The sequence below is a fragment of the Chaetura pelagica genome, unplaced genomic scaffold, assembly GCF_000747805.2.
Source record: "Chaetura pelagica isolate M959 unplaced genomic scaffold, ChaPel_1.0 scaffold415, whole genome shotgun sequence".
Classification (NCBI taxonomy): domain Eukaryota; kingdom Metazoa; phylum Chordata; class Aves; order Apodiformes; family Apodidae; genus Chaetura; species Chaetura pelagica.
Window position 1 is genome coordinate 675290 of NW_009953398.1, and position 12098 is coordinate 687387.

The window sequence follows — 12098 nt, forward strand, 5'->3', positions numbered from 1 at the left end:
AGGAATGCCAGGCAGAGCTTGGCAGGAACAAGCTCCTGGCATCTGAGGAAGAGGCTCACGGTGAGGCGGCATGGGCAGCAAGAGCCCTGGGCCCTCCCGACACCTGCGCTGCCACGCTCGGGCTGCGTGCTCAGCCCCTGCCACCAGCTGCTCACAAATCTCCTGCTGCCATTTGGCCTTGGCTGCTCTCAGGAGACCTGTGAAAACTGCACCTTGAAGAAGGGTCTGCCTGGAGACAGCTCAGTGGTTTGGGAACAACAGCCATGAAGACTGAAAAAATATGATTTTTCCCTCCGCCACCAGCTTTGCTTATCCCATCTGACACAGGAACAGTGCTCAAGTAGAGAGAGGAAACAGATTATGTTGAAATGTGAAGTTTGGAGAGACCAGCTGGGCAAGATAATCAGATAAAGACACCATTTGACTAGAAAAAAAACCCAAACAAACCATAGATTGTTCAATATGGAAATGTTCCTAGAGATAATGCCCAAAGCAGAAGGGAAGTAGCACTGCTTCAATGACCCCAGCAGAGAGCTGGGGTGGGTGGCTGAAATAGTTTGCAAAAATCCTTTATGAGAACATTTCACAGAATCATTCTGGTTGGAAAAGATCTTTAAGATCATCAAGTCAAATCATAACCTAACTCTACCAACCATTATCCTATCTCTACCAAGTCCAGTTCTTAAACCAGGTTCCCGAGCACCACATCTTCCATAAGAGGACAGACAGCCCAGCCCTGCCCATGCTTTACTGTCACCTGTTTCCCACCACAGTAATGCACAACAGCAAATACCAAAGGAGTTCTAGGAAGGCTGAGAGGCTTTCCAAGTGAAAGGTTTACCAGAAGACTCAGCCCCTGTGGTCCCTGATCTCATGCTCCAATTCTGCTAGACCACAACAAGGATCGAGTTGTGTTAACGGAGTGTAGCCAGGGAGGGGCTCATGAAAAGGTTTTCCTAGTATGTTCAGAAATACTTGGCAGCACTTTGAGAGAAGACTGTCGAGTAAACCATGCAACAGAAACCCCAGGAAAGAGAAAAAACTTACCCATTTAACAGCATCACCTTCTAAAACCATACAGTTAATTCAGAGACCTATATTAAAACCACTCAATGATTTTCTCCTCAGAGAGCCTAACACAGCTCCACTGTCAAATCCACCTCTGAGCCAACCCATCCCATCTCAACTAGAAGTTGGTCATGATAGGATCAATGGGTTCCTATTGCTGTAAAGAAACCCAAACCAGGCTGGCAAACAGCACCTGAGCTCCGTGCCGTGCTAAAGCAGGAGCCCAGTGTCCTGCAGAGCACAATGTGCTGTGTCCACCCCCAAGGTCCATCCTCTCCAGTCCAACAGGCACAACCACAGACACTCCTGTGCCTGTAGTTTACAACACAGCTGGAATGGAACATATTTCTAAAGGGAATCAATCTTCTAATCATCTTTTAAAATAGCTGTGCGGAAACGCAGCCTACAATGAAAACACCCAGCACCCTGCATGGTTGCTAGTGTCCCACAGAAAAAAAATCACATCAATCCTACTGTGCTTCCTTCCCATTAAATACATTCTCAGCTGCTCTCTGTATTTGCAGCCTTTCAGAACCTGAACAAGCACCAGAGGCATCTGAAGAAAATAGTATTTACCTGGTGCAGTCCAAACACTGTTCACTTCACCTACCCTGAGCGATGCCTGCAGCACAGAGCCAAGCTGGGGGTGGACACCACTCCTAAATCACTCTTTTATTTACTGACCCTCTGGAATTCCCTCCATTTTTCCCACTCAGCTGCCAGGCTACACCCTTAAATCTGCCTCAAGTCCCTTTCTCTAGACTGTGGGATGCTCAGACATGTCTAAAAGGAACTGACATCTCCTGGTTTACCCTGCTGCTGGGTCAGCAGTCAAGAGAAGGCAGTGAAGTCAATAGGATGGGCTTTGAACAGCCTGTGCTCACAACACTCCAGGGGAACCACAGAATCAAAGATTGGTTGGGTTGGAAGGGACCTTAAAGACCAACCAGTTCCAACCCCCCTGCATGGGCAGGAACACCTCCCACCAGACCAGGTTGCTCCAAGCCCCATCCACTTGAAGCCCTTGAACACTTCCAGGGATGGGGCAGCCACAGCTTCCCTGGGCAACCTGGACCAGGGTCTCACCACCCTCACACTGAAGAATTTCCTTCTCATGTCTCACCTAAATCTCCCCCCTTGAAGTTTTAATACACTCCCCCTTGTCCTATCACTCCATGTCCTTGTCCCAAGTCCCTCCCCAGCTTTCCTGGAGCCCCTTCAGGTACTGGAAGGTGCTCTAAGGTCTCCCTGGAGCCTTCTCTTCTCCAGGCTGAACACCCCAACTCTCCCAGCCTGTCTCCAGGGCAGAGCTGCTCCAGCCCTCTGGTCATCTTTGTGGCCTCCTCTGGACTCACTCCAACATCTTTAGACAAAGCAGGACTGACAGCAGACATCAGGCCCCTCCTCAAGAGAAATCCACTATTTAATCACATTTAATAGAACAAGGCAGCTCCCAAGCCCCACAGACCACATGTCAATACCCCAGTGATGGTGTCTGTGCTGTTCTGGGCTGACAGGTACCATCTGCTCAGCAGCAAGGGGAATTCTGCTCCTCTGTGGCTCCACATTTTTCCTACTACTTGATCTTGCGTAACCACCCAGCCAAGAGGACATGCATTAACTTCAATTATGTCCCTATTTTCTTCAGTATTTTGCAACAAAGGAGAACAGCCAAGGAAGAAAACCGATAACTTTTTACTTATTTAGAGGAAAGTTTAAAATTTTAATTTAAAAATTGTTGAAGTTTCTTTTTTAAAAAAACAAACAAAAAACCACAATAAAATGATGATGTGGTTTTGCAACAGAGCTCATACGTGAGACCTACGCAGGAGGTGACTGAGTTTGGCACTTGGAGCTGAAGGAGCCAGATCCATAGAGTGTTGCAGGAAGAGTGAGAGAATCTGACATGAGAGGAAACATTTTAGCTGTTTACTGTAAGAAATATTTTCAGAGGAGCACAGACTATTTTTACCAGCTCAAAGGGAGGGAGAAGCTTCTTTCCAGTACAACGCAGCTGATTCCTTGCTTAAACTATTTGCAGCCAGGCCATGAAACATATCCTGGACAAACAAGTAAAATGCGATGCCTGCAGCTGGGAGATGCCTGATTTTAGGAAATAATGGAGCATACTGCCAAATTTTCTAGACCTTCTAGAAACACTGGAGGCCAGGCAAGGTGATTTCAATGGAGACTCAAACAATATCCATCAAGCCATGACAGGAAATCAGATTTTTAATCAGATCTTTAGTGGAGCTTTCACCTTCATGCCTCAGAAGCCTCTAAAGGTGATGGCCAGGTGTCACCTGCTGGACTGTCATCTCATTCTACACAAGGAACATCTCTCAGAAGATGGTCAGAGGCAACAGAAATGCAGAACATCCTTCACTAACAGGCAGGCAGGTGCAAAAAAGTAACCAGGAAGGCCATCAGTTGCCTTGAGGGATTCCCCTGAAGAAGGGAGGTCACACCTGCTAAAATAATGGGCTTTGAATTTCTGGAGAACTACTGGGGCTGATGAGTTCATATCACACCACATTTCAACATCTGTAACAAGAGGTGACGAAATGCAAACAGAGAACTGAAACCCTGCTGCTGGTGTGCCTGCCAGCTCTGCTGCAGGGCTGGGCACGCGAGGGTAAGGCAGGCTTAAGGAGCTGGTGGGAGTCAAGGGGTCTTGTCAGAGCAGTAGTAACCAATACTCAGCTTTGAAAGCCCACCAGGCACAACCAGTGAAATTACCCATGAGAAAAATGCCATGCTTGGAACAAGCACCCACTTGCACTTCTTTTAGCAAAGACTGATCACTTTTGTCCCCTGTAAATGCCACTACTCAGAGAAAGTCTCATCTACACGGAGCCTGAGTCCTTGTCCACTTCTGCTCCATTCACGAGGTGCCAGGGGAGAACACACAAGCCATTGACACAGCTTAAATAAAATAATCAGGTTTTCTAGTCCAATGAGCAAGCTAAAGGCTCTGATCAACCATGTCCTGAATCTGCACAGGAGTTCACCATCCTTTCTGTCGATGAACTCCCTTTAGCCACCCCCAGGTTTCAATTCTCCTGCCAATATTCATAATATGCCACCATTGCATAACTGCGGTGTCCCTCCCAACAGCAATCAAACCAGCCTTAAACATATCCCAGCTCCTGCAATATCTGCCAGTGTTGCAAAACACAAGTTTCACAGAGATGAGAAAATCCAGGAGCTCTTGTTTGTGCACACCCCTCCTTGCTATTCCCCAGGCAGTTCTGGTGCCATCACACATCCAGCATCACAAGGTGGCTTTGGTCAGGGCATAAGCAAACATACTTAAGACAGGGGTGCAAGAAGAAATTAGTGAAAATTATTAAACCCCTTGTGCTGGATCAACAGAATCAGACCATTTGTCAGATGAATGAACAGCATGAGGAAAAAATGCCGAATAAGAACATTAAGGAAGCCACAGGTCCCATGTACACCGCAGCATTCCACTTCAGCACTGGGACATTCACAGCAGCTCAGCCAAGAGCCCCTCAGACTGAAACAAAACACCATGATGGGTCAGAACCAGGGTCTGGTGCTTTGCCTCCAAGAGCAGCAGCAGCAGGAGATGCTGTTAATGGAGGGCACATGAGTCTGGCCACCATCAGCAGCACAGTTTCAGCACTGTTCCTTGGAGGACCTGCTGCTGGTCCTGAAAAGTGACCATTAAAAGCAAGGAAGCAAAGGGTAAGGCTAAGCCAGCTCCACAGAAAGACCTTCCTTCCATTCACAGTTAAATCACTTTCCTGAACAACCCGTTGTAGGAAACCTGACAAAGATGGTCTGCAAACAGCTGTATCCATGCACTCAGTGCCACCCCCTTGCCCCTCAGAAGGCTGCCAGCAGGACCTCCCTTCACAGCAGCTCCACCACCTTTCCCAGCCAACTGCACTGGTCCAATCTCACAGTGACCTGATTCCACTGTATCACCAGGGATACAAGTTGGATTTACCAGTTCCCAGGACCCCTCTGTTGCCCTCTCTAGATGGAGTGGGACTGGCAACCTCCCAGTCCTTGGTACAGCAGCCCTTTTCAGGAACACACAGCATACCCTGGCTAGCAGCTCTGCAATTTCACATTCAAATTCCTGCAGTCCTCTGGGGAGCACGCCATTTAATCCTGGCCACTTATTGACATCCAACTTGTTTACCTGGTCAAATACTTCCTGCATGTTCCCTTGTATTTATATAGATGGATGCTGTATCCCTGCCAGTGGCAGCTACCAAGGGTTTCGGAGCAAAAGGCTGGGAGGAAACAGCTCCAACAGGAAATGAAAGCTGCTCCCCTGATTCAAGGCTGCTGCCAGTGTATGTTCTCAAGCAGGAGAGAGCTCACACAACCCCTCTCCTTCCTGCTCAGCCACACAGCACCTACACAAGTGCTGCCCAACTGTCTCCCTTCTCTACAGTCTTGATTTAACAGAGAAGAAAAGTCCCATTCTGTCTACAGGAGCATTATTACAGGTTATTTCAGCTCATTAAAAGCTACAGTGAAAATCTTCAATAATGCTAGACACCCTTCCATGGAGGCACAAGTCCAGGGGTGCCTGTGAATGGGCAAAACCACAGGCACTGTGCAACCAAGTGACCACCAGCCTTTAGTATCTGTCCCTTCACTGCACTGCAGGGCAGAAAAGCAGGAGGCTGAGAGCATGTGCCAGCTCCTGCCTCCTGCTCTGCATCCTATGACAGAAGAGGCTCTGCAGAACAAGGACAGGTCTCTGAAACCTCAAACCAATCATCCTTCTCAGAATCTCCCTCCAAACCAGCATGTGTACCTGTCAGGGATGAGTCAAGCTCAGCCCTCAGAAGGGAAAAACAATTCCAAGTGCCTGGGTGTCTGCCAGCTGTCCGAGTAACCTGAGGCTGGGAACCCTGACTCACTGCATCTGGGAAAGTACACCCTGGAAACCCACAGAACAGGACCTGCCTGAAGAATGCATTTGGCTGCTCTCACATTTGCACTTCATCCCTCTGGCACAACCACTCAGAGATTTCACCAGCAATAAGGAGGATACAGGATGCAGCACCACAAGCACAAGCCATTAACAGAAACACTCGGGGCAAAAGGACCTTGAGATATGACAGGAGAAAACCAGCAGATGCCAGGTCTAAGCACACACACAGAGCCTCTGGAAACGAGCTTCAGGCCATGATCCTGTGTTTTGCAGCCCCTCAAGCAAAACCAAGAAACTCTAAACCTTTAACCAGGCATCTCCATGCTGCCCTGGGGCAGCACAGTCTTCACATCTGCAACCAAATTCACAGCAGGACAGAGTGATTACATGAATCTAGAGCCCAGCATGGCCTTGCTCTCAACATCCCACAGCTGAAGATTGAGACTCCATCCACCAATGGAGAAAAAGCCAGGGAGCTACACGTGTGGAGAAGCTACCAGTCCCTCCAGTGCCAGTTCGTCTTCATATATGAGCATCTGAAGGCAGCAGCTGTTAGCAGTATGGCCACAACACTAACCATACTGGTTGGTGACTGTGCCAGAACTGGGAGAAGAATTTCAACAAAGAAATCAGGAAAGTACATGACCTGAATGTGTCCAAGATGCAACAGTTACTCCCTCTACTCCTTTTTTTAAAACCAGGTCTCCAGGTCTACCATTCCCACTTTCTCGCTACCCACACAGCTCAGAGTCAGAGAAGGCACCCACAAACCAGAGATGTCCTCATCTGGAGGTATGAGAAACTGCTGTGGAACATTCAGGCAGCCTGGAAGATTTCACAAAACCCACCAGCTACACTTTCTATGATGGAAAGCTACAACTATCATTGCCCTTGAAGGAGGGTACAAGATCTATAGCTTAATAAAATGCACGTACATTAAATGTATTTTATTATCTACTTTAGGTGCACCCAATCTGTCTGATTCACAGAAGCAGATCATTGTACTGTCCAGAAATGCTTCTAAAACAATATCTGCCAAGACCACTCATCTGTCACTCCACTCTCAGCACACACAATGGGGAGATGTTGCAGATTGCTGTGGATGCACCTCAGAAAACCTCTCATTTTCAGGGCTGAGTGTGGCCACCCCCTTTCCCACAGAGAATCTCCATCAGGGAAAGGAGCTGTGCTGAGCCTGTGAGCATAAACCAAACCCATGGTAACCTTTCCCTAATGCTTCTCACTGCTGTAGAGCTTACTCAAATTCCCCCCCAGAGAGAGGAATGTCTCCACAGAAGTCACAAGGGAAGAGCAGGGAAGGTTGTTTGGTAGCACCTCCAACATAGCTTTGATTGCTCCCAGCAGCCTGCAGGCATGTGCCTCCAAATGTGTAGCAGTAAATATAACCTTCCCAGTGGTGAGTTTTTGTTCTTGAAACAAACTGTGTCATTCAGGGATGTGCTTTCACTACCAGGGCAGTGTTGAAAGAGGCTGCTTCACTGGAATTATAACAAGTCACTCAGGAAGTTACCAAAGAAATGAAAAGTCAGTTGGTCACAAACCAGTGGGACTGGCAGAGCAGAGTGCATTGTGCAGAAGCTGGCCAGAGTTAAGAACTTCTGAAAGTCTTGATGTTAAAAGCCACCACCCTCAGTCACAGCTTCTGTGCACATGACACTTACGGAAGACTGATACTGCAAATACATCAAAAGGGAGAAAAAAACCATGGTGCTGATCTGGAACGTGGAGATGAAGCACTTAGTTTTCAGTAGTTTAAAGTGAGATTATTTCTGCAATCAGAAGAGGTCCAGACATTTACAGCAGAAATGGAACAGAAACACAGCTTAGTCAGCTTCATTCTCAACTCTGAGGTGGCACATCCCAGTATGAAGCACTCCATGGTGAGGGACAACCACCAGCCCAAGGTGCACCAGGAACCACCTTGTCCCATTTGGCCCCAGCAGCATGTTCAGCCCAAACCAGTGTTTGACAGTCTGCATCCTCTCTGGAAAGTTGCTGTCCAAAACTAATCTTCCAGTTTCCTGATAAAATCCTCCAGAAGTGCTCCTGAGTGGTGCTCTGTTTTTTTCCCTTTTGCTTTCATTTTAAAACATTCTTTATAGTTGTCAGGATTTTTTCATTACAGAAAGAATATTTTTTTTTCATTACAGAATTATTGGAAGAAATCTCACAACTACAAGCCTTAAATCCTTTATTACATTTTTTTTTAAATAAAAACGCCACCTTCTCCACCTTCTCTTTTCACATCATGTTTGTTCTAGGCCCAGAATGGGAATGACAGGCAGTTATTCTTGTGTTTAAACAAAGCTCTGGTGAGCTCTGCCAGCCTTTACTATCTTCCTTTCTCCTTTCTAGATGTGTTAATTCATTTGCAAGCATAAGAAGGCAGAAAATTGATAAGCTCTTCCAAAGATGGTAGAAGCCAGCAGCAACCTGCTAGGCCTACAGACCCAGGCTGCAAGGAGGCTAAAAACAAGTGTCCTTAAGCTCAACCTCCCACTCCTGCTCCCACCAGGCACCACCAGTACTGCAGCTAGGCTGACTGGTTTGAGACAAAGGCAAGAACTTTGTGCTTCAGCTTTGCTGGGGTTACATAGAGAAGAGGCTTCATCCAAGTACCTCCACACCCCGGGGTACAATTAGAGGGTTTTGTAAGAAGTGGTTTTGCTTTTTTGCATTCCCACTTGGTTATATTTTTGCCTCCACAAGCTGCTCAGGCTGATGGTTCTATGACATGATTAACAGGCCCCTCAGCACAGCATGCAGGGTGTGAGGCAGGTTGGCCTGCAGCATGCTGGAGCCACACTGTGTTCTGCTCTCATGAACATTCCCCACCACAGACCCTCAACATTGCTCCCACTCCCCTGCAAGTGTCCTCAGGGTCCCAACTAGTGTGGCCAGTGCATTTCACCTGCAAGGCCTGCAAAGCGACCCTAGATACCTGCACAGTAACCACAGTGTTATTGACTTCAGCCTCACCACGCAATTATGAAAGAGATTTCATTTCTGAGAGAAGCATTTTTTATCAAAAACATTTCCTGGAGCTTCTGTTCCTTCTTAGGCCATGCAAGCAATACTGAACAGAGAAAGAGGAATCAAAAGCAGCAGGGACAGAAATGCTTGTAACGTTCACGAGCAGCAAGAAATACAGTGAAACAGGGAAGAGAGAAAATGCAAGTGTTTCCTACCAACTCAGGATGGTCCTTTTGAGCTACACAGTCCTGACAGCACCAAGAGGATGATGCTGCAACAATAAATGTATGTACAAATTCTGCAGCATGAAGCAATCCCATGTACTGCCCTTTGTGCTAAAGAGAAATCCCACGTGTCTTGGAATTAGAACCTCTAAGTGGAGTAGATTTGGCCAGTCCTAGACCAGCAGTGATGCAGGAACCCTCAGAGCAACCTGGCTGCAACAGATCCAAAAAAACCGTTTCAGTTCCCTCCAGCCCAGGGCAAACTTGAGACTGACACAGCCAACAGCACATTGCAGCCCTGAGTTTGGTCGGGATTAATATCTTCTTCTCATGGACACTCAGTAATGCCTGGAAACATTCACTTTTCCCCCCAATTTCTCCTCTCTGAAAGCAAACGATCATGATTTCGTATCTTTTCAAAGCTCTCAGAGCTGACACCTTGGTATAATCTCAGCACCTTTTCCCATCTAGGAAACTATGGACACTCTTAGAAGCAAGTAACTGGCCAAGACATTTAAAATATTCCAGTTTTTCCTAGGAATCCTGTTTGGATTTTAGAGGCTCTCATTTCTTTTTTGACCTATCACACAGTGTGACAAGTCTCAAGTGTTGTAGGAAACCAAGCCTGTTTAACAGAGTGATAAATGGAAAATGTGAAAGGACAAGATGATGTTAACATTTTGTTATTGAAGAAAAACGTGTGTGTCCAGAGAGGCACGTGCAAGCTCCTAGAAGAATAATTTTATGAGTTGCAACCCTTAGCTCTGCTTCCTCAAGACCTCAGTGCCACAAGCTGGCAGATCAGCACTGCACATGTTTGGGTTCAGCATGCCTCCTGGATCCCTCCCACCAACATTCCCAACTGACAGCTCCAGACACCCCAGTGCCAGAACCACACTAGGAGAGCTTATCCCAAAATACTCAGGGAAAACTGTCTGCTAAGGAGGAAGAGACACCTTGTTTTTCAGCACTGTGAACACCATGACTGACAGACACACCCACCATTTTAATACGTTTTGCTCAGCATCACAAATAGCCCAAATAAAGGCTGCTGGAAGAACCGAAAGGAAAATAAAACCCAACAAATTCATCAAGACCAAATTGAAGCCGTAGGCTGCTGCTTAACTGTCACCTAAAGATTTATATGCAAGAATGATTCAACCACTCCCTCCATAAACCCCAGGCCAGCTGCCAGCCCTGGCCTACCACATGTCTTTGTTTGCTGGCACACCTCTACCTGAATGAGTTTACAAAGGAGTTTGCATTCAGAAGCTTCAGTCATTTTACATCTGAGTGAGTTACAGAATGTGCTTCACTAGCAGGGAAGTAAATACTTTCCACCATTTCACCTGGGGCTTACCAATATGATTAATTGCTATGTGGTAACTATAATCCTTTCAGTGAGGCAGGAGATGCCTGGATAGAAACTTCTGTTATCAGCCCAAGGTTAGGGACAGAGCCAGAGCTACACTGGGGTAAATACGTTCCTTTCTGTAGCAGGGTAGCCCCCCTAGTCACATTTACACCAGCCACAGATGGGGGGGAACTGTTCAGCTGCACAAAAATCACTGACAGCAGCACAGTTGTTCATTGTTAGAGCATCTGGTATTTTTATTGCAATGACAGTAAGACTTCTCCAGCTGCTCTGCTGAAGAGACTCCCCATAACCCAAGTCACTGCATCCCAACAAGAAATACATTTAATTTTACCTCTGTACTGCCATAAACAGTCACACCCACTTAACATAAATGCCTGCTAGTTCCAGGGAAATGGCAGAATCAGCTTGGGGACACAGCTGAGGTGCCAGCTGAGCTAGTTCTGCAGGGGAGCATTAGTTCTGGATCTCTGGTGAAACCCTTTTTGCATTCATATAAAAATGCCAAGTTTCACGTGGCTTTTAACACTAGTAAGTACTCTGGTTAAAAAAAAAATAATACAACCATACTTCAGATAGGGATGGAAGATAACTTTTCTTCCCAAAGGTAGCATAGAGAAGCCAGCCTTTCAGAGTGCCACTACATATGTTCAAGTGCAAGGAATCAATATATAAGCTCAGGTTTTAGAAGAACCTGTCTGCCACAGCAGTGGAATCTTTCCAGACCCACAAAACATGAATAAGGGGAGATCTGAGGTTCATTTGCTTTGTGCTGTTGGATGTTAGGTGTTCCTCATCCCATGTCTCTACATCTACCTGCTTCAGAAGGGAATTGTAGCACCTGCCTCACTGCCCTCTGACTGCTCTCAGCAGGTCCGACTGCAAAGGGAGAGCTGGAACTCAAAAGCTCCTCACTTTGCTCTGGGCCATTTCAGTGCGTTCCAGGATGGGCAGAGACACCCCATGGCACGGCCCTTCTCAAACACAAGGACAGCAAACACCTGCTCTACCCTGAGTGAAGGTTAAAGCCTCTCAGGTTTTAACCATGTTTTAACTGACCTCAGCAGAAATCACCACCATCTGTACCCCCTGAGGTGAAACACACGCACATTTCTATACCAGAATAAAACCAGAAATCTACCAGTAAAAAGCGACTTTGTCTCCCAGCTTCTTCTCATTGACATTCCTGTCCAGGAGGTTGTAGCAGATGTTGGTGGTCGCCCCTTTCATCCACTCGATGAAGATCTTCCCCTTGGTCACATCGAAGTTGTACCTCAGAAAGGCTCCCGTGGGCTGACTCTTCCAGTAAAACTCTTTAGCGATCTCACCCCAAAACTCTGCAAAGGCAACGGGGGGGGAGGACACAGATCTTGTGACCCAGAAACGGGCAGACAGAAAGCAAGGCCTTGGGGAAGACGAGGGGGCAGCCCCCATGTCCCTGCACCCCCGGGGGGGCCGGGGGCAGCGCCCACAGCGTTCCCCCCCTCCCCGGCAGCCCGACCAGCCTTTCCCACCC

The 12098-nt window shown here is 47.2% G+C and overlaps 1 protein-coding gene across 1 annotated transcript in view; it reads right to left on the reverse strand.

Moving 5' to 3' along the window:
* ACSS2 (acyl-CoA synthetase short-chain family member 2) overlaps window positions 1-11914 on the reverse strand; it is a 29742-nt gene extending 17828 nt beyond the window's left edge. The window contains exon 1 of the mRNA XM_009998383.1: window positions 11724-11914. Within this exon, the coding sequence (XP_009996685.1) occupies window positions 11724-11812 (89 nt within the window). The 5' untranslated portion in view covers window positions 11813-11914. The remainder of the gene's footprint in view (window positions 1-11723) is intronic.
* Between the last annotated feature and the right edge of the window lie 184 nt (window positions 11915-12098).